The sequence below is a fragment of the Bombina bombina genome, chromosome 1, assembly GCF_027579735.1.
Source record: "Bombina bombina isolate aBomBom1 chromosome 1, aBomBom1.pri, whole genome shotgun sequence".
In the NCBI taxonomy this organism is placed as follows: domain Eukaryota; kingdom Metazoa; phylum Chordata; class Amphibia; order Anura; family Bombinatoridae; genus Bombina; species Bombina bombina.
The window spans coordinates 188,042,356-188,065,812 of record NC_069499.1 but is presented as its reverse complement, the minus strand read 5'-3'; the positions used below and the strand labels follow the sequence as shown (position 1 = coordinate 188,065,812).

The 23,457-nt window shown below is 36.8% G+C and overlaps 1 protein-coding gene and 1 long non-coding RNA gene across 2 annotated transcripts in view; both read right to left on the bottom strand.

Moving 5' to 3' along the window:
• Window positions 1-3,384: 3,384 nt before the first annotated feature.
• LOC128636692 (uncharacterized) lies at window positions 3,385-14,131 on the bottom strand. Its single transcript, XR_008398712.1, has 2 exons — window positions 12,346-14,131; window positions 3,385-3,682 (listed from the first exon to the last, which is right to left on the bottom strand). It is a non-coding gene; the product is annotated as an uncharacterized LOC128636692 (long non-coding RNA).
• A 2,067-nt stretch (window positions 14,132-16,198) lies between these two features.
• PSEN1 (presenilin 1) overlaps window positions 16,199-23,457 on the bottom strand; it is a 332,444-nt gene continuing 325,185 nt past the window's right edge. Inside the window, exon 11 of the mRNA XM_053697784.1 lies at window positions 16,199-16,629. Coding sequence (XP_053553759.1) covers window positions 16,570-16,629 — 60 coding nt within the window. The 3' untranslated portion in view covers window positions 16,199-16,569. The remainder of the gene's footprint in view (window positions 16,630-23,457) is intronic.

The following is a 23,457-nucleotide window of genomic DNA, read 5'->3' as shown; positions in this document are numbered from 1 at the left end:
ATTATACCTAACACTACACTATAATTAAATAAATTAACTAAACAAAATACAATTAAATACAATTAAATTTTTTTATCTAAAGTACAAAAACAAACAAACACTAAATTACAGAAAATAATAAAATAATTACAAGATTTTTAAACTAATTACACCTACTCTAATCCACTAACAAAATAAAAAAAAGCCCTACCCTACACTAAATTACAAACAGCCCTTAAAAGGGCCTTTTGCGGGGCATTGCCCCAAAGTAATCAGCTCTTTTACCTGTAAAAATTTTTTTACAACCCCCCCAACATTAAAACCCACCACCCACACAACCAACCCTACTTTAAAAGCCACCCAATCCCCACTTAAAAAAACCTAACACTAACCCCTTGAAGATCACCCTACCTTGAGTAGTCTTCACCCAACCAGTCTTCATCCAGGTGGCATCTTTTATCTTCATCCATCTGGCGCGGAGTGGCTCCATCTTCAAGACATCCGACGCGGAGCATCCTCTTCTTTCAATGTCTTCTTGCTGAATGAATGTTCCTTTAAATGACGTCATCCAAGATGGCGTCCCTTGAATTTCCAATTGGCTGATAGAATTCTATCAGCCAATAGAAATTAAGGTAGGAAAAATCCTATTGGCTGATGCAATCAGCCAATAGGATTGAAGTTCTATCCTATTGGCTGATCCAATCAGCCAATAGGATTGAGCTCGCATTCTATTGGCTGTTTGGAACAATTCAAGGGATGCCATCCTGGATGACGTCATTTAAAGGAACATTCATTCAGCAAGAAGACGTTGAAAGAAGAGGATTAGAGTAGGTGTAATTAGTTTAAAATCTTGTAATTATTTTATTATTTTCTGTAATTTAGTGTTTGTTTGTTTTTGTACTTTAGATAAAAAAAAAATAATTGTATTTAGTTTAGGGAATTAATTTAATTATAGTGTAGTGTTAGGTGTAATTGTAACGTAGGTTAGGTTTTATTTTACAGGTATATTTGTATTTATTTTAACTAGGAAGATATTAAATAGTTAATAACTATTTAATAACTATTGTACCTAGTTAAAATAAATACAAAGTTGCCTGTAAAATAAATATAAACCCTAAGATAGCTACAATGTAACTATTAGTTATATTGTAGCTAACTTAGGGTTTATTTTATAGGTATTTAGTTTTAAATAGGAATAATTTATTTAATGATAGTAATATTTATTTAGATTTATTTAAATTATATTTAAGTTAGGGGGTGTTAGGGTTAGGGTTAGACTTAGGTTTAGGGGTTAATAAATTTAGTATAGTGGCGGCGACATTGGGGGCAGCAGATTAAGGGTTAATAAATTAAGGTATGTGGTGGCGATGTTAGGGGCAGCAGATTAGGGGTTAATAATATTAAATAGTGTTTGCGAGGCTTAGGTTTAGGGGTTAATAAATGTAATATAGTGTCGGCGACGTTGGGGGCGACAGATTAGGGGTTAATAAATGTAGGTAGGTGGCGGCAGTGTAGGGGGGATAGATTAGGGGTTAATAAAAATAATGTAGGTGGAGGCGGTATAGGGGCGGAAGATTAATAAGGGGATAGATTAGGGGTTAATAAGTATAATGTACGTGGCGGTGGGCTCCGCAAGCGGCGGTTTACGGGTTAATAATTGTATTTAGTTGCGGCAGGCTCCGGGAGTGGCGGTTTAGGGGTTAAACACTTTATTTAGTTGCAGCGGGGTCCGGGAGCGGTGGTTTAGGGGTTAAATACTTTATTTAGTTGCGGCAGGGTCCGGGAGCGGCGGTTTAGGGGTTAATACATTTATTAGAGTTGCGGCGGGGTCCGGGAGCAGCGGTTTAGGGGTTAATACATTTATTAGAGTTGCGGCGGGGTCCGGGAGCGGAGGTATAGGGGGTAAACAGTATAGTATAGTGTGGGTGTTTAGTGACAGGGTACCAAGAAAGCTGTAAAAAAGCCGAAGAGCAGCGAGATCGATGACTGTTAGTTAACAACAATCCGCTGCTCATCGCACCGTACTTGGTGCAAGGCTTTTTGACAGCTTTTTTGGTAACTTTGGAGAACGTATTCAGGTCCGCGGCAGCGATGTTAGGCGATCTTAGGCGAGCGTATTGGTGCCGTCAAATGCAAGTAAGTTGACAGCTTGATAAATAGATGCCACAGGCTTAATACATTTTATCCAAAGGGTCTTAATAAAGACTATAATCTGTCTATTCTTTTCTAAACAAACATACATTTTTTTTTATTTTTTTTTTCAGTTTTAGGATTTGAAATCATTGTGATGATTAAAGGATTATCTTTGCAGAACCTTTTTTCTTTCTTTATAATTTTTGTTTCTTTGATTTTTAGTTAGGTGATATACATGTAAGTTACGATATAATATGATTAATCTTCATTTTATTATGTCATGGGGGTGTGACCATCATGTAGCCACCAATAAGCAAGCGCTGAACCAAAAATGGGCAGGCTCCTTAACCTAGATTCCTGCTTTTTCAAATAAAGATAGCAAGAGAACTAAAAAAATGATAATAGGAGTAAATTAAAAAGTTGCTTAAAACTGCATACTTTGTCTGGCATCTGGATTTTGTTTAAAATTACCTAAAATCATCCTAGTATATATTGTACTTACTTGTCCAATAAATATACAGCACTATACATGGTGCAGGTGATATAGGGGCAACTGCAAACACCCCTTTAAATCCAAAAAAGTCCACAGCACCAATTCTTATAAAGAAACACTTGTCTTTTAATGTAGCATCATGGCACACAAAAGCAACAAGTATATACTTACTGAAAAAGAAGTTATAGGAAACACATACTTAGGGGTCGATTTATCAAATTCTTTTGCCAGCCTTTGAGCCCCTATGGTTGCAGGTTCTCACAAGAGAACCTGTACGCCGTATTTAACAAGCAGCGGTTCTCAGACCGCTGCTTTCCTAACCTTTCACCACTTAAAACAATCTCTGTGGTCTAATCTGACTGGGGAGATTGACAGCTCCTGCCCACGCGTGATTGGCTGGGCGCGGGCAGGGGGCAGAATTGCACGTGAGCGCAAAATAGTGCTCGTGTAAAATGCTGAATTTCACCAGGGGAATTCAGCCACCAGAGGCGAGCTGCGGCGGTCAGGGGCGCGTATGTGCGCCCCAGCTTGATAAATCGCCCCCTTAGACTTTACTCAGAAATTAAATGTCAAAACAGAGAATTGCCAGGGTAAATACTACTCTTTATCATCTTCTTCTGTATCTGAAAAAAAAACAAGTGTAAGAAGCAGGCTGTTCTTTTAACTCAGTACATTAAGCCACTGCAAAGTGTACATAGTATGTCCCCTATATGCCCCCATTACAAGTAAAATGCAATCACATAAATGTGTACTTACTTAAAGGGATTAGAAAGTCAAAATTAAATGTGCATGATTTAGATAATGTTATTTTAAGACACTTTTAAATTCACTTCTATTTTCAAATGTACTTTGATTCTCTTGGTATCTATTGTTGAAAAAATGTGTACATATCCTACACTAATGGCAGCTCGCTGGTGATTGGTGCCTGCACACATTTGTCTCTTGTGATTGACTGCCTAGATGTGTTCAGCTTCCTGACAGTAGTGCATTGCTGCTCCTTCAACAAAGGATATCAAAGGAATGAAGCAGATTTGACAAATTGGAGAGTTGTTTAAAGTTGTATGTTCTGTCTGAATCCTGAAAGAAAGAAAAAAACTGGGTTTCATGTACGTTTAAGGGAAGTACAATGTTCAGTTTCTGTGTGACATTATTGATTTAATTGTAAATAAAAAATAAAAGATCAAAATACATAATGAATTCAACTAACATACAATATTCAGGAAAAAAATGATTAGGTAAAGCATAGCATTTCTAAAATAATTTGGGACATAAATAAAACAAAAATTATACCTATATACTTAATTGAAAATAATGCTTTAGTTGGTTTTGTTATCAGTTAAATCAATTGTACATTCAACTGTAATGTTAACAAGGTTGGTTATTACAGTGGGAACAAGGCAACCCCTAACCCTTCTTGACCTAGCATAAAAACTCTAGCTGTTTTAGGCTGCTGCTATTTTTTTATCTTAAGCTCTAAGTAAGGTCAAGAGAACTACCTTAAAAAGAAATATATATAGTTCCTTGAACTAAAATTGCTGCAGGGTGTACACTATAAACATTCCAGCTCAAGGACAGCTGAAATAAAAACAAAAAACCTGCAGGGAAAATATGTTAAAATCTAACATATTCTAAGGATGAATGCATAGCAGTTAAAACCATTTTCTTATGCCTATTAGGTAACATAAATATAACAGCATACACAGGAGTATCTGCGAATACTTTGATCAAAGAGAACAGGACCCATTAGTGTTAAAGGGGCATGAAACTTAAAGGACCATTAAAAGGGTTATGAAACCCACATTTTTTAGAGCATACAATGTTAAGCAACTTTCTAATTTACTTCTATTATCAAAATTTTGTTTGCAAGAGCACTAGATGACAGCACTATTTCCTGCCAATGTAGTGCTCCAGACACCATAGGAACTAAGCAAATTTGATAATAGAAGTAAATTAGAAACTTTTTTTACATTTTTTTGCTCTGTCTGAATCCCAAGATACATTTTTGGGTTTCATATTCCTTTTAACCCCTTAACGACCCTGTACGACGCTGGTTGTTAAGCCCCTAAGGACCAGTGTCGTACCCTGTACGATGCTGCTGTCCTGGGCCTCTCTCTGCTGCAATCACGCTAAAAGTAGCGAGCTTGCGCTATTTTTGCCTGCCCCACAGCGGGCTCCTGTTGGAAAGTGTCATCCTGCAGAGTACAGTAAGTCTTTCTGATCTGCTGGGAGGGTACACACTGCATTGTGGTAAGTTCCCCCCAACACTCCAGGGTGCCTTTTTATCCTGTACGATGTGGCATTGCACCATCAGGGAAGATGGTTGCAGGAACTCTTCTGTCAAATACGCTGCAAAGTATTTATATTCTCTTGCTGTGCAAATTAAATTAAGCCAACTTCTACTCTGACCCCCTCAAGCTAATTGTATTTGCACATTGGTCCCTGCAGTGTCTGGTATTTAGTAATGTGGCAGGGAACAGTAGCATGACCCAGCAACAAACAAAGCTTCATAAGCAAACAGGTGGGCACAGTATTGTGGCATTGCACAGCAGCATGACCCAGAGACAAGCACTGCAAAAGCAAACAAGTAGGCACAGTAATGTGGCATAGCACAGCAGTATGACCCAGCAACAAGCAAAGCTTCATAAGAAAACAGGTGGGCACAGTAATGTGGCAGGTCACAGTAGCATCACCCAGAGACAAGCACTTAATAAGCAAACAGGTGGACACAGTAATGTGGCAGGTCACAGTAGCATCACCCAGAGACAAGCACTTCATAAGCAAACAGGTGGACACAGTAATGTTGCAGGGCACAGTAACATGACCCAGAGACAAGCACTTCATAAGCAAACAGGTGGACACAGTAATGTCGTAGGGCACAGTAACATAACCCAAAGCCAGAGACAAGCACTTCATAAGCAAACAGGTGGACACAGTAATGCCGTAGGGCACAGTAACATAACCCAGAGACAAGCACTTCATAAGCAAACAGGTGGACACAGTAATGTCGCAGGGCACAGTAACATAACCCAAAGACAAGCACTACATAAGCAAACAGGTGGACACAGTATTGTTGCAGGGGCCCAGGGCCGTCTTTAATATTGACTGGACCCTGGGCAAAATTTTTCTTGCCCCCTCCCCCCATGCAATTTCGCTCTCCACCCCAACATCCCAAAAAAACAACTAAATCAATTTTTTTTAAAAAATTATTAGCCCAGCAGTGGATCATCCACTGCTTGACTAATCATTTAAAAAAATTAAATAAATTGCAATATGTGAAACTGGACCTAAGCAGTACTAATAAGTAAATAAATATATAAATTCCTCCACTGTGGATTCATTTAATATTCTTTTGAATGTGATTCTGGTGTGAGGTTAGCTGGTTAAAGAGATTTAGGGCAGCCAACAGGAGCAAAGCAAGGTAAAGACTGAGGAGGAAGCATGGAGGTGCAGACAAATATAAGTTTACTGACTGGAACAGCAGAACTACTATGGGAAGCTGTAAAATCTGAGACAGAGAGAAAACAAAAACTATAAAAATAAACCTTACATTAATGTGTGAAGTATCAGCATGACACTATACATCAGCCACAGCAGCACATGTCACTTCTTTGCTAGGAACAAGTTCCCTCTCACCCTGCACTAAACAATGCTGCATGGGGAGGGGTGTGTGTGCACTCACTTATTCTTCCCACTGACACCTTTCTACAAAGCACTGTTCCCCTAACAAACTTCAGTTAGTTGATCTTAGGGCCACAGCAGAAAGAGCAGGGCTAAGGGGACCAGCAGACTGGATGCTGTCTGTCCAAGGCTGCATGGATACAGTGTGAGATGAGTCACACAGCCTCAAGACTGAAGAGAGCAGTGTATGCAGCTGCACAGATGCTTAAATCCTCACGTCCTTGCCGCTCCGGCTTTCTGCTGCATGCGCCTACAGTCAGCCCTACCCAGAAACAATCCCTACCACCAGAGCAGTGACCTGTTAACAGTGGTAACCCCAGTAGGACCTTTTCTGATGCAGTGGGAATGGCTGGATACCGAGTTAGGGCTTTGCATTAAGTGCTGCACAGTACACATCTAAAACAGCACATGGCAATAGCTTGGCTGGCATGTTACATGACACCGGCACGGTCTGGCACAGTTTTAAAAAATAAATATATAAACAGAGTACTTTTGACTGTGACAGTATTAGGACTGAATGTGTGTGTTCCCCATGTCACATCAGCAGTCTAGTATGAACCATAAAGAAAAATAAAAAAAAATATATATATATTTTTTTGTAGGACTCTTGGGCCCCTCAACAGAAACTGGGCCCTGGACAGCTGCCCCTTTTGCCCTGTGTTAAAGACAGCCCTGCACAGGGCACAGTAACATAATCCAGAGACAAGCACTTCATAAGCAAACAGGTGAACACAGTAATGTGGCAGGGCACAGTAGCATGACACAGAGACAGGCACTTCATAAGCAAACAGGTGGGCACAGTAATGTGGCATCGCACAGCAGCATGACCCTGTACAGCACTGCGGAATATGTTGGTGCTCTATAAATAACTGTAACTGTAACTGTTATGTATGTGTGTATATAAAACAAAAACAAATTGCCGTGTGGTGGCGCTAGAGTGTTCGGGTTTAGCTTGAAGAAAAGGTGGCAACCCTAGTGTGTTTGTGTGTATGAGTGTGCTTGTATGTGTAAGCGTATGTATGAATGTGTGTGCTTCTATATGTGTGTATGTATGAATGAGTGTGCTTGTATGTGTGTGTATGTATGAATGTGTGTGCATTTGTGTATGAGTGTGCTTGTATGCGTGTGTATGTATAATATGTGTGCATTTGTGTATAAGTGTGCTTGTATGTTTGTGTGTGTATGAATGTGTATGAGTGTGCTTGTATGTGTGTGTATGTATGAATGTGTGTGCATTTGTGTATGAGTGTGCTTGTATGTGTATGCATGTATGAATGTGTGTGCATTTGTGTATGAGTGTGTTTGTATGTGTGTGTATGTATGAATGTTTGTGCATTTGTGTATGAGTGTGCTTATATATGTGTGTGTGTGTATATATATATATATATATATATATATGTATACACACACATACATATATACACATATTCACACATGCACAGATAGACATACATACGAACATACACACAAACAATAACTTAGAAACGCCTAGATTTAGAGTTCTGCGGCCAAAGGGGTGCGTAGCTAACGCTGGCTTTATTCTGGCCGTACCTTTTAAATACCGCTGGTATTGAGAGTTCACAGAATGGCTGCGTTAGGCTCCAAAAAAGGAGCGTAGAGCATATTTAACGCAACTTCAACTCTCGATACCAGCTGTGCTTACGGACGCGGCCAGTTTCAAAAACATGCTCGTGCACGATTCCCCCATAGAACACAATGGGGCTGTTTGAGCTGAAAAAAAACCTAACACCTGCAAAAAAGCCGCGTTCAGCTCCTAACGCAGCCCCATTGTTTGCTATGGGGAAACACTTCCTACGTCTGCACCTAACACTCTAACATGTACCCCGAGTCTAAACACCCCTAACCTTACACTTATTAACCCCTAATCTGCCGCCCCCGCTATCGCTGACCCCTGCATATTATTATTAACCCCTAATCTGCCGCTCCGTAAACCGCCGCTACTTACATTATCCCTATGTACCCCTAATCTGCTGCCCCTAACACCGCCGACCACTATATTATATTTATTAACCCCTAATCTGCCCCCCACAACGTCGCCTCCACCTGCCTACACTTATTAACCCCTAATCTGCCGAGCGGACCGCACCACTATTTTAATAAAGTTATTAACCCCTAATCCGCCTCACTCCCGCCTCAATAACCCTATAATAAATAGTATTAACCCCTAATCTGCCCTCCCTAACATCGCCGACACCTAACTTCAAACATTAACCCCTAATCTGCCGATTGGAGCTCACCGCTATTCTAATAAATGTATTAACCCCTAAAGCTAAGTCTAACCCTAACACTAACACCCCCCTAAGTTAAATATAATTTAAATCTAACTAAATAAATTAACTCTTATTAAATAAATTATTCCTATTTAAAGCTAAATACTTACCTGTAAAATAAATTCTAATAAAGCTACAATATAAATTATAATTATATTATAGCTATTTTAGGATTTATATTTATTTTACAGGCAACTTTGTAATTATTTTAAACAGGTACAATAGCTATTAAATAGTTAAAATAATTACAAAATTACCTGTAAAATAAATCCTAACTTAAGTTACAATTAAACCTAACACTACACTATCAATAAATTAATTAAATAAAATACCTACAATTATCTACAATTAAACTATCAATAAATTAATTAAATACAATACCTACAAATAAATACAATTAAATAAACTAACTAAAGTACAAAAAATAAAAAAGAACTAAGTTACAAAAAATAAAAAAATATTTACAAACATCAGAAAAATATTACAACAATTTTAAACTAATTACACCTACTCTAAGCCCCCTAATAAAATAAAAAAATAAAAAAATGCCCTATCCTATTCTAAATTACAAAAGTTCAAAGCTCTTTTACCTTACCAGCCCTGAACAGGGACCTTTGCGGGGCATGCCCCAAAGAATTCAGCTCTTTTGCCTGTAAAAAAAACACATATAATACCCCCCCAACATTACAACCCACCACCCACATACCCCTAATCTAACCCAAACCCCCCTTAAATAAACCTAACACTAAGCCCCTGAAGATCTTCCTACCTTATCTTCACCATACCAGGTTCACCGATCGATCCAGAAGAGCTCCTCCGATGTCTTGATCCAAGCCCAAGCGGGGGGCTGAAGATATCCATGATCCGGCTGAATTCTTCACCCAAGCGGGAGCTGAAGAGGTCCATGATCCGGCTGAAGTCTTCATCCAAGCGGGAGCTGAAGAGGTCCATGATCCGGCTGAAGTCTGTTCCGATCAGCCAATAGAATGCGAGCTCAATCTGATTGGCTGATCGGATCAGCCAATCGGATTGAACTTGATTCTGATTGGCTGATTCCATCAGCCAATCAGAATTTTCCTACCTTAATTCCGATTGGCTGATAGAATCCTATTAGCCAATCGGAATTCGAGGGACGCCATCTTGGATGACGTCCCTTAAAGGAACCATCCTTCTTCAGTTGGACGTCGTCGGAAGAAGATTGGTCCGCGCTGGAGATCTTCACGATGGAGCCGTTCTTCATCGGATGAAGATAGAAGATGCCGCTTGGATCAAGATGGTTGACGGTCTGGATCGCCTTTTCTTCCCGGATAGGATGAAGACTTTGGAGCCTCTTCTGGACCTCTTCAGCCGCAGGATTATGGATCGCCAGCCCCCGCTTGGGTTGGATGAAGATTTTGGCGCCAGGACCGATCGGTCATACCCGGTGAGGTGAAGATAAGGTAGGAAGATCTTCAGGGGCTTAGTGTTAGGTTTATTTAAGGGGGGTTTGGGTTAGATTAGGGGTATGTGGGTGGTGGGTTGTAATGTTGGGGGGGTATTGCATGTGTTTTTTTACAGGCAAAAGAGCTGAATTTCTTGGGGCATGCCCCTCAAAGGGCCCTGTTCAGGGCTGGTAAGGTAAAAGAGCTTTGAACTTTTGTAATTTAGAATAGGGGGTTAAATAACGTTTATTTAAGGGGGGTTTGGGTTAGATTAGGGGTATGTGGGTGGTGGGTTGTAATGTTGGGGGGGTATTGCATGTGTTTTTTTACAGGCAAAAGAGCTGAATTTCTTGGGGCATGCCCCTCAAAGGGCCCTGTTCAGGGCTGGTAAGGTAAAAGAGCTTTGAACTTTTGTAATTTAGAATAGGGTAGGGCATTTTTTTATTTTGGGGATCTTTGTTATTTTATTAGGGTGCTTAGAGTAGGTGTAATTAGTTTAAAATTGTTGTAATATTTTTCTAATGTTTGTAAATATTTTTTTATTTTTGGTAACTTAGTTCTTTTTTATTTTTTGTACTTTAGTTAGTTTATTTAATTGTATTTATTTGTAGGTATTGTATTTAATTCATTTATTGATAGTGTAGTGTTAGGTTTAATTGTAGGTATTTAATTTAATTTATTTATTGATAGTGTAGTGTTAGGTTTAATTGTAACTTAGGTTAGGATTTATTTTACAGGTAAATTTGTAATTATTTTAACTATTTTAGCTATTAAATAGTTCTTAACTATTTAATCGCTATTGTACCTGGTTAAAATAAATACAAAGTTACCTGTAAAATAAATATAAATCCTAAAATAGCTATAATATAATTATAATTTATATTGTAGCTATATTAGGGTTTATTTTACAGGTAAGTATTTAGCTTTAAATAGGAATAATTTATTTAATAAGAGTTAATTTATTTCGTTAGATTTAAATTATATTTAACTTAGGGGGGTGTTAGTGTTAGGGTTAGACTTAGCTTTAGGGGTTAATACATTTATTACAGTAGCGGCGAGATTAGGTCGGCAGATTAGGGGTTAATAATTGAAGTTAGGTGTTGGCGATGTTAGGGAGGGCAGATTAGGGGTTAATACTATTTATTATAGGGTTATTGAGGCGGGAGTGAGGCGGATTAGGGGTTAATAACTTTATTATAGTAGCGGTGCGGTCCGCTCAGCAGATTAGGGGTTAATAAGTGTAGGCAGGTGGAGGCGACATTGAGGGGGGCAGATTAGGGGTTAATAAATATAATATAGGGGTCGGCGGTGTTAGGGGCAGCAGATTAGGGGTACATAAGGATAACGTAAGTAGCGGCGCTTTGCAGTCGGCAGATTAGGGGTTAATTATTGCAGGTAGCTGGCGGCGACGTTGTGGGGGGCAGGTTAGGGGTTAATAAATATAATATAGGGGTCGGCGGTGTTAAGGGCAGCAGATTAGGGGTACATAAGTATAACGTAGGTGGCGGTCGGCAGATTAGGGGTTAAAAAATTGAATTGAGTGGCGGCGATGTGGGGGGACCTCGGTTTAGGGGTACATAGGTAGTTTGTGGGTGTTAGTGTACTTTAGAGCACAGTAGTTAAGAGCTTTATAAACCGGCGTTAGCCCAGAAAGCTCTTAACTACTGACTTTTTTCTGCGGCTGGAGTTTTGTCGTTAGATTTCTAACGCTCACTTCAGCCATGACTCTAAATACCGGAGTTGGAAAGATCCCATTGAAAAGATAGGATACGCAAATGGCGTAGGGGGATCTGCGGTATGGAAAAGTCGCGGCTGAAAAGTGAGCGTTAGACCCTTTAATGACTGACTCCAAATACCAGAGGGCGGTAAAAACCAGCGTTAGGAGCCTCTAACGCTGGTTTTGACGGCTACCGCCCAACTCTAAATCTAGGCCAAAGTGTTTTATAATGTGGAGGCTGAACTGTTCTGAGGTGCACAAATATTAATGCCATATATAATCCTTGCTTCTCAATATAAGGCTGTATCGGGTCCACATATGTGCTTCTGTACATATTATAAGTGCCTCACCATCCTCTGACCTCACTGCACGTCAATGGTGTGTACGTATAAATGTGTATGCATGTGTGTATGAGTGTGCTTATATGTGTGTGTATGTATGAATGTGTGTGCATTTGTGTATGAGTGTTCTTATATGTGTGTGTATGTGTATGAGTGTTCTTATATGTGTGTGTATGTGTATGAGTGTGCTTATATGTGTGTGTGTGTATGAATGTGTGTGCATGTGTATGAGTGTGTCAGGGTTTTTTCCCTGTTTTGTTTGCCATGTGCTGCTGGCAGCCATTTTACTCACCTCTCTTGCTGACTCTGGGGCATACTGTGTGATGCTGCTCATTTCCTGCACTTCTTTTTATGGCCAGACTGGTGTACATCATCCGTGTGAGACAGGATGCAGTCTCAGAATTGTGATGTCATCACTTATTATGTAAAGGGCCTCTGTTCAGTATGCTTTGCCCTTGCGTTGTCTCAGACCTGTTTGTGAGAGCTCCTGTGTATTACCCGGCTGTCTGACGTCCCTCCTGGTTCCAGACCCCTGGCTTATTCCTGACTCTGTTGTTCTCCTTGTTCCTGATTCCGGCTCGTCTGACTATTCACTTTGGCTCCTGACTCGGCTCGTCTGACTATTCGCTTTGGCTCTGGTTTTGATTCTTGGCTTGTTATTTGACTTGTGGACTTTTTATTATTTTTTGCTATTAATAAAGGTGTGATTATTTTTGTACTTCTAATCTCAGTCTGATTCCTGGCATCCTGACAGAGTGTTCTTATATGTTTATGTGTATGAGTGTGCTTATATGTGTGTGTATGTATGAATGTGTGTGCTTGTATATGTGTGTATGTATGAATGTGTGTGCATTTGTGTATTAGTGTTCTTGTGTGTGTATGAATGTGTATGAGTGTGCTTATATGTATGTGTATGTATGAATGTGTGTGCTTGTATTTGTGTGTATGTATGAATGTGTGTGCATTTGTGTATGAGTGTGTTTGTATGTGTGTATGTATGAATGTGTGTGCATTTGTGTATGAGTGTGCTTATATGTGTGTGTGTGTATGAATGTGTGTGTATGTGCATGAGTGTGCTTATGCTTATATGTGTGTATGTATGAATGTGTGTGCTTGTATATGTGTGTATGTATAAATGTGTATGCATGTGTGTATGAGTGTGCTTATATGTGTGTGTGTGTGTGTATGTATGAATGTGTGTGCATGTGTATGAGTGTTCTTATATGTGTGTGTATGTGTATAAGTGTTCTTATATGTGTGTGCATTTGTGTATGAGTGTGCTTATATGTGTGTGTATGTATAAATGTGTGTGTATGTGTATGAGTGTTCTTATACTGTATGTATGTGTGTGTGTGTATGAATATGTATGCATGTGTGTATGAGTGTGCTTATGTGTGTGTGTATGTATGAATGTGTATGCAGGTGTGTATGAGTGTGCTTATATGTTTGTGTGTGTATGTATAAATGTGTGTATGTGTGCTTATATGTGAGTGTATGTGCATGAGTGTTCTTATACTGCATGTGTGTGTGTGTATAAATATGCATGCATGTGTGTATGAGTGTGCTTATATGTGTGTGTATGAATGTGTGTGCATGTGTGTATGTGTGTTTATATGTGTGTGCATGTGTATGAGTGTTCTTATACTGTATGTGTGTATGAATGTTTGTGCATGTGTATGAATGTGCTTATATGTGTGTGTGTATATATGAATGTGTATGCATGTGTGTACGAGTGTGCTTATAGGTGTGTGTATGAATATGTATGCATGTGTGTATGAGTGTGCTTATATGTGTGTGTGTGTGTATGAATGTGTGTGCATGTGTATGAGTGTGCTTATATGTGTGTGTGTGTGTGTGTGTATGAATGTGTGTGCATTTGTATGAGTGTGCTTATATGTGTGTGTATGAATGTGTGTGCATTTGTATGAGTGTGCTTATATGTGTGTGTGTGTGTGTATGAATGTGTGTGCATGTGTATGAGTGTGCTTATATGTGTGTATGTGTATGTGTATGAGTGTTCTTATACTGTATGTGTGTGTATGAGTGTGTTTATATATGTGTGTGTGTGTGTATGAATGTGTGTGCATTTGTGCATGAGTGATTAACTTTTTTCGTATTTTGCTTAATGTGAAATAAGTACATAGCTAATTTTATACCTCTTCAAATGCATGGGCGTTGCTCATCACCACACATGGGGGAGAAGCCTACAGGGAGTTAGACAAAGAGCCTGTTAGTAATTCGAGAAGGTTAAATTATTCTCACTAATAATCCACTCACTTGTATGATGTATAAAAAAACAAAAAGATTGTATACCTGTCTGACAAGTAAATTGTCTTGAATTATATTAAAATACTATTGGTCACGATATTTTTTTTTTAAAAAAAAGGGGTCCAAGTTGAAGTTTAAGACGCTCTGCTTGAGCTTACACGTATTTATCCCCTATGCGCCTGTTTGTTTACATCGCAGATTCAATCTCATTTTAGACAATTTCTTAGCTGCGACTACATTTGAATATTTTGATCTATGCTTTAGTAATACAGAATGATTTTTTTTTACTAATATTTAATAAAGACTGATAAATGCGTTGTGGCAATATTCAAATGCTTTTACACAGGGAGTTTGAATCTTACAATAACAATAAATAAGGGTGTGTAATTTTGCAACCAATCTTAATCAAAGATGGCTAATGTCTAAAGTCTTATCAGCCAAATCTAATGTATAAAACATGTGGGCATCTGCTGATGGATTGTTAGCTGTATGAAAAGCAAATAATCCTTATTACACGTGACACGACATAATTTACAAGCTGCTTTGAATTATTCTGCAAAGGATTTAAATCCAAGCTCATACAGCGGTGATTAAATTCTCAGGCCAATACTATTTTTGTTAGTTTGCAGTTGCTTAACCACAGTTTTTGTACACAAACCTAGGTTATGTGAGAAATAGTCTCTATTTATTTCTAAAAATTATATTATAAAAAATTGTGTAATTATTATTCACTAGCTTGTGGTTTAATGCTGTGGCTGTAGCCTAAATACTTTATTTAACATTCTACATATACACACACTAAACATCTCATATGATGTATTAAAGAAATGAATTTGATTCTGCACGAAAATCTGTCTTTTACTTTTTCGTTTAGATGATAGATAGATAGATAGATATATGCAGTTTTGAAGCACCTGCATACATAAGTTAACTAAGGTTACAATTTATAAGATAGTGTGACTAAATAAAAAAACACTATAATACATAGGTTATCATTTTCTTAGAATAGGTGATGCAATCTGGAAACATCATAGAACACAAAGTAATACATCTAAGAGAATTCCATTGCAGAACTTTAAGGATTGGAAGATAAAAAGGAAACTCCCTTGCTGCAGTCCATAATTCTTGAAATTGTATACCTAAATTCTAAGGTGAGATGAATTCCATTAAATCTATTAGAATTCATTTTAAAAATGATATTTAAATTCTAATCACTGAGAGGGGATGAGATTAGTTGCATCATGGTAAATAAGTCTTCTAGACCTTGAATTGGAATGCTTAAAAGACAAAAAGGTCAAAAAAGCAAAACTGTTTTCACACAATATCTACAAGTAATTTAGTTTTCTAACTATATTTATACTATAGCAAGCACTATCAACGCATTAACAAAACCTCTACACACACAAAAATGAACTATATATTTTAGTTCTTAATTTCAAAGAATTATTTTATTTGCTAAGAAGAAACACAGTTTGTAAACAATTTTTTTAACTATTCCTCTCTAGTTGCATTTGAATCCATGTTATTTGACTTTTGGGTAAAATAATTTAGCCAGTTTACAAATATGCTCAGGTAAGTTTGAAGTTTGTCGTTACTTTAATTTTTATTTTAGCTCCTGTTTCCAAGATCTATCCATCAAAATATCACTCAAAACTGATTTGCAGTTTTCATCTGCACCATTTCTGAAGTTTCACTCAGTAACTGTATTATAAACGGAATCATGGAAAAAAAAAACTGTGGATTTTAAGATAAAGTCACGTCTCTTAAATGTACCAAGGAAATGCATCTTTCACAAGTTATTATCAGTCCTTGATTCCGGTAGTGCAATAGAAAAAAAAAGTTCAAACATGAAATAAAAATAATAATCTTCCAAAAAACATGGTTGACTTGCAGAAATATATTTTTTTCCCATTCTGCAATTTTATTTCTTTACAGATATTAATTTCAACTTTTGTCATTCACAAATACTCTAAACAGAAACATTCACATTACACAGCTGCATATCTCCAGAATCCCAAATCTCACAGCTGTCTACTTAGTTTCTGAGCTTGCCTCTCTTTGGCTTCAAAGGCAAACTTGGTATCCTGCAGTTGCCCGATAGCTTCTTTGGCTTCCTGCATATCATGAGTAATTTGATTGTACTTCTGGGTCAAGTCTTTATTCTCTCTCCGTATGTCTTGTACCAGTTGATTCACCTCTTCTGTTTGCTTTGCACAATGTACCTTCAGACGCTCCACCTCAGATAACATCACTTCCATTGTTTTGACCAGAGAGTCCAGCTTTTCTTTGGACATAGTGCTCTGCTTTGCTTAAAATCAGGAATGATAAATGGAGACAGTGAATCAACAACAATATCACATCAGTCTAGCTTTTATAAACTGCAACCTGGCGCTTTATACAATTACTTATATGTCTCCTTATTACATCATGAATAAGCTTCTTAACTAAGATAAACTAAGTTCTTCAGTCACAATGAAATAATCCCAAAGGATTTTAGCCTTGTGCTGACAGCTACATATGGAGCTCAGGAAAAAGAAATTAAACTTTTATTTCAATCAGATGACTTTAACTTAACAAATGTCCTCATGTGGCTTAACACATTTACCAACATATACAAAGTTTGAGTCTAGACAGAGCTCCTTCATATGAATATTTAAATGTATTTGAGCATTTTATATATCTTCAAATACTTAAAAACAATGGAAAAGGGATAACTATTCAGAAACAACTGCTAGATGAAAGGCCAATATACAGGTTTGTGTAAAAATAGATTATAATGGCTTACAGTTAAATTTCCAAATGTTCCAAAAAAATATTTTTATAACTGCTTTAATAATTTTTAATATTTTGTTTTACATTATTTTTATATTTATTATTTACATAATACACCTTAAAGGCCAACTAAATACAGTAGAAGTGCATAATAAAAAGACTTACTCTAATTTTTTTTTCTAGCAAATTGTCAGGGTACCTGAGTATTATTAATATATTTATGGTTGTTAAGACCACAGGATTAATTACATATGAAACTAGTTGCATCAGTGTATTTACTGTAGATTGAAGTCCTCTATGCCAAAATGATGTTTGGCTGTATAAACCAACCCCCACTCTCTCATTCATCAAAAGAAATGTTGTCAAAGTTACCTTAAGGAAGAACAAAAGGTTTAAAGCTTTATATAAGATAAGACCAGTGAACCATTTCAAGGTAAATATTTTTGGAACCTTCAGATATGAAGATCCATATACGGAGTTTCCTGCCCAAGATAAGAAATTAACTCACAGGCCCCTGTGGAGAATAGTCGGTCTGCCTGGGGAAATGGCTGAATTTACAAATATCTTCAAGGAATTGTAGCTTTTACCAACTACCTGTTAAATGATCCCCTGTTGAGCTCCATACACATTTTGCCCAGCCATGTGTCCCTGTGTGTTGAATCCACATCTATGCTGGCTAACAAAGAAACATGTCTACATTGTGACTCTCAAAATACATTGTTAAAATACAACTTGTATTTAGATTTCAAGTAAAATATACCTCAGTAAATATATATTTTAATGGATATGAGATTGTCTATTTGTATGATATTAAATATGAACACGTGAATATGGGAGATTGTCTATGCCTAAGAAGGATAATATGGAAAGCTGAAAACCTAAAAATCCAGATTTCAACATGTCTTAACCTATGTATTTTTTTTAAACATATGATGTTTTTAAGGATTTAATATGGCCAATTTTAATAATCTATTTCTTTACTTTCCAGGCATATAACAAATACACATGTGGTTGTCCAAATAAGAGGTGTACTGAATATGAAATATGCTGTGGTTTTATATGAATAAAAGGAAATAACCAAATGCTTTTTTAAAATGGATTTTAAGATAATAATTAGCAGTATAAATTGCTTATTAATATGATTATAAAAAATATGCTTATGTTTGGTATTGAAGTCATCAGAGAAAATAGCACTATATGATCCTATGAATATTAAACACATAGTTTATTAATATCAAATTATAGTGTACATATTAAAAATATACAATAAGCTGTAATTTTTACTGTATAGAAATAGTTAAATGAAACTGTTTGTCTCTGTCTGCTGCCCCCGGTGTTGTGATGCGAGAATTACAGCCAAAAGATTTGACTGTTAACAAAGATGTATTTCCTTAGTAACCATGCATTACCAGGGAACCAATGAAGGGCCTAACCAATTCACCAATGATGGTACAGAACAAAAAGGGGTGGGGTTATATCACATGATTTAACCCTAAGCATTGAGATAGCCTGGGCTGTTTATTTTTATTTTTTTGCTTGCTAACTTGTGATTGAGAATTTGCTGCCTGGAACCCGGTTACTATAAGCAAAATTAGGCTACCCTTCTTATCCACATTGCAAAATACTTCTTTTGTATTCTGAGGTGAATTGGACCTGATGAGAAATATTGGAAGCTGAATATCGATTTGGTTATTTTTGGTAAAGTATAAGAGGTTGCTAAATATAGGTAATATTTAAAACAAATATATTCATTGTTGCAGCAGTTAAATTACAACTGATAGATTTAAAGAGCATATTTGTATTTTAGACTCATATTCACAGTCCTGTATAGTTTTAAGTTTGCCTTTTGTAAGCTAAATAATTTATCTTTGCAAATATATAAATATATCTTAGAATTTAGAGATAGAAAAGTAACAATGGCACAAAAATTGGCAATCCCCACTTATATCTTAATAATATGGTCGCACTTTACTTGTTTAGTGTACAGTTGTGCTCTGATCCACCATTACTTATTATGTGGTTGGTTATTATGGTGGTGCTCTGCATAAGTTAATTGGAAACTAGAAATAGTGGATAAGAGTTATCCACAAAAAAGTATGCATATAGCACTCTGGTGCCCAGACTCAGAAGTTAGCAGTATTTCTTTTGTTAAAACATAACTTTGAATTCAATCAATTAAAATTATAAACACTCCAACAAAACATCCATACATATTAAAATATCTAAACTCTGTAGTCTTGAAATTACGGTTTGAGAGGATGGAGTCGGTCCAAAATTAATGGCCTTATCCACAATTAATATCTCCTTCTTCTGAAATCCAATGTGATAATTCACTATTATGTTAGGCTTTAAGTGTATACAAGTAAAACAACTAACTAATCTCCCTTTTTGTGGTCAGTTAATTCCACTCAGTTACTTCAAACGTTATATATGTGATATAAATAAGTAAGATCAACCTCTCCAAACGAATGTATTCAGGCAGATACGGTGGTTTGGGAAAATCACATATTGTACCAAAATATCTGGATATAACACTGACGTGGAAGGGTAAGGGAGGGAGAGGGGGTCCACTATTTCTAATATCTTAGAATTTGTCTTAACTGTAGGTAATTAAGAACTTATTTCAGCATAAATAAATTGGCACTTAAACTGACTGTTTACATTAAGAATATATATGCTTCTGGTGTTCTAATTAGAATTGTATTAGAATAATTTGCGGGTTAAATAACTGTCTGAATATTAGTGGCTTATATCTTAGTCTCTCTTTGTGATATTTTAATGCAATTCAATTGTGAATAAGGTTAATAAATAAGGTAACTTTTATGATCTTTGCATAGCATATTATAACAATTTAAACTTGTACAGTATTGATTCCTGTCTGGTTCTCTACAAATATATTTCAATGTGTCTATAAATTTTAACTAATAAAAAGAACTTAGAAATTTACATTAATTTTATTGTTTCGTATATGCATTTTATTGGGGTTTTATTTTAAAGAATAATTATTAAATATATTGTATTATAACCCAGCCATATACTGACAAAATGTATTTTTTCCCCTCAAATTTTCTTTCCCCCTGTATCATGTGACAGACATCAGCAGCCAATCACAGACTAGTATACGTATACGTATACGTGATCTTGTCCACTTGCTCAGTAGAAACTGGTGCCTCAAAAAGTGTGAATATAAAAAGACTGAAAATTTTTATAATTGGAGTAAATAAGAAATTGCCTTACACCTGCATCCTCTTTCTAAATCATCAAGTGTATTTGACTTTAGTGTCACTTTAAGATAACTGTCTTCAAGTGCGCTAATCGGACACTGCGTTAGACCTGCAGAACTAAATCCGATTCACAATTCATATATTTTACATTCCAATGTTCTTCACAAAGAAGAAAATGTTCTAATGTTCTATTTACTTTTAAATTTAAATATATATATATTGTTTTAAAAAAAATAACTGCACAAAGCAGTTTTTAGGGGCTAAAGTGTCTTTACATTGCGGTTTATGGGGACTGTGTGTTCTTAATAAATATATATATATAATCATATACATATATTTAAAATTCGCTGCCTATCGCTGCACAACTTACCCCCTTCGCTGCGCTAGTTCTCTTGCCGTGTCTGATAGCATGAAAATGAGGCTCCCATTGGTGCCTATGGAAGTTCACTCTTGTGAGCGCAAAGCTTCCGTGCAATGAAAACGCGACCTATGTGCACTGGTATTACTAAGTGGAGCGCAAATATCGGAAGCGATATTTTGCATGCCACTTAAAATCTAGCCCTTTGTGACTAATTTGTTAGAGCAGCAGTTAACGATTTCCTGTGCTCTAGGGCCACCCTTTTGTGAATGTGCTATCCTGTGGAGAGAGCATCATATGTTTTCTGATTTTCTACTGCGCTGCTGTGAAGTTTTTTGCTAATGGTGAGTTATGTGATCCCAAATTATTCCATGAGTGTTCCTTGAATGTTTAAAAGATTTTTATTTGTTGTCAAACTTTAATGTATGTGTCGGTTATATTATGTTTCCCCCATTAATTTGTGCCAGCTGCTATTTATCCCTTTTCTATTCTTGGATTTTTTAAGAGCAAATCCCTGAATTCTGTTAAACTTGGATTCTTTAGGTAGAATCTCTGATTTTACAGTTTAAATGTATTTAGTGCAAGTTGCTTGCTATTGTAACCTTGGCACAAATTTGCTATTCCTGTGTGGATCACCTGATGCATGCTAATCGACCTACTGCATGCTCTTGCCTCCAAAGAACTCTGTCCTCCATGTTTTTTCCTTACAAGGAAGTTAATCAGATTTTTTTTTGTATGCTCTACTGTCTCTGAAATGTTGGCGTCTATGCCTCCTTCAAGTAAGCGTAAAATATCTAAGTCTGACAATCAACCTAATGTGTATTTATCTTCCCATTCAGGTTTGCTAAAAACTAGCTTAGCTAAATTCTTATTGATAGACAATGGAAATGTGATACTGTCCCAACAATTGCCCAGTGGCTACAAGAATGCAATCACCTGATCCACCTAGAGAAGTATTTTGATATAAAACACCACTGAATAAATACATATATCATGATGTCAGCCTCTTGTCATATACCTTATGACATCTCAAATTCTCTTTATTGCCCTGTTGTCCCACTTTACACATCAAAGTATGTAAAGTAATAAACACAAAGGTTATTCAATCGCTTTTATATAAATATTCTCATATGACCAGCTTCATGATGGGAGTTGCAACAAATCTTTATTTTGATGAGATATGATTGCGACCTCTGTCCTTATTAAATGCTTAAAGTGAAGGTCCATTTTGATAAATTAGTGCCCGGTTTTTAATAAACTTATTAAAAAAAAGGGCACTTTAATTCATCAAAATTGACATTTCACTGTTTTCTTCAAAAATTTACCTTTTAATCCTGGCAGCCGCTCCAGCACTTCCTCCGCCCGTCGCAAGCTGTCTTTGTGGGTCCAAAATGACAAATCCGGCTCCCTCCAATCACAGCGTTGCATCAGGCCAAGATTCCCCGGGGGGGGGGAAGTTGTGATTGGAGGAAGCCCGATTCATCATTTATGACGTCTGCAGAGGCTTCCGACGGCCGGGGGAATCGCTGGAGCGGCATTCAGGATTAAAAGGTAAGTTTTTGAAGAAAACAGTGAAATGTCAATTTTGATGAATTAAAAGTGCCCTTGTTTTTAATAGGTTTATTAAAAACCGGGAAATAATTCATAAAAATGGACCTTCACTTTAAGTCAAAGTACACACTGTACTGTTTTGTTTTACTGTGTTTTATTGTACATAATTTTCTTTACAATGTATACAAATGTATATGTATGCAAATCTTTACCATATGTAAAGTATTACCTTTTGTACATGTTTCAATAAAAATATAAAAACTAGCTTAGCTAACATTCTTTCAAATGTCTCAGACACAGTATCCTCAGATTTATCTTATAAGGGTGAATATAATTCTAATGAGCAAGAGTCTGACAGAAGACTAAGATTCATCTTCTTTCATGTTTAAATTGGGACACCTTTGTACCATACTAAAGGAAGTATTATGTATGCTAGGAGTACAAGATCCAAATCCGGCTGAGGAAAAGTCAGTTAAAACATTTTTTAAAATAAATTGGACTGAAGCCTGCACCTTAAAGGGACACTGAACCCAAATTTTTTCTTTCGTGATTCAGATAGAGCATGCTATTTTAAGCAACTTTCTAATTTACTCCTATTATCAAATTTTCTTTGTTCTCTCGCTATCTTTTTTTGAAAAAGAAGACATCTAAGCATTTTTTTGGTTCAGACACTGGACAGCACTTGTTTATTTGCAGGAGAAAAGCCACGGCGTGCGGCTGCACTAATCCGGAACCCGGAACACACAAGGAGGAAAAAGGTCATCCAATAGAAGGCCGGCTATACCGGAGTGCCGAAGACAGGGAGATCAGCCCAAATGATAATGCCACAAAGAAAAAAATAGGCAGGCACTACTCGGGGTGTAAGAAACAAAAAAATACCTTTATTAGCGTCCAGTAAAAAGTAAGGAAGCAATAAGACAGTCAAAGAGGGACAAACGGGCTGACGCGTTTTGCGCCCCCTAGTGGCACTTAATCATAGGCTAAAGTGTTAGTGAACAGTTATACCTTATATACACATAAGTTAACTCTTCCCACACCAGAGAGAATTAAAACATAAGTTATACTTATATATTACAGCAAAATTGGACCTGGGATAAATGAAAAATCAAAAATAAAGAACACTAAATACAAATTCTAAATTAACCTCTTCAATGTGAGATGTCAGCAGGTATTGAATAAAACTGTTGGAAAATGATGTATATGCAAACTAGTAAAGACGCCTAAGAGTCAT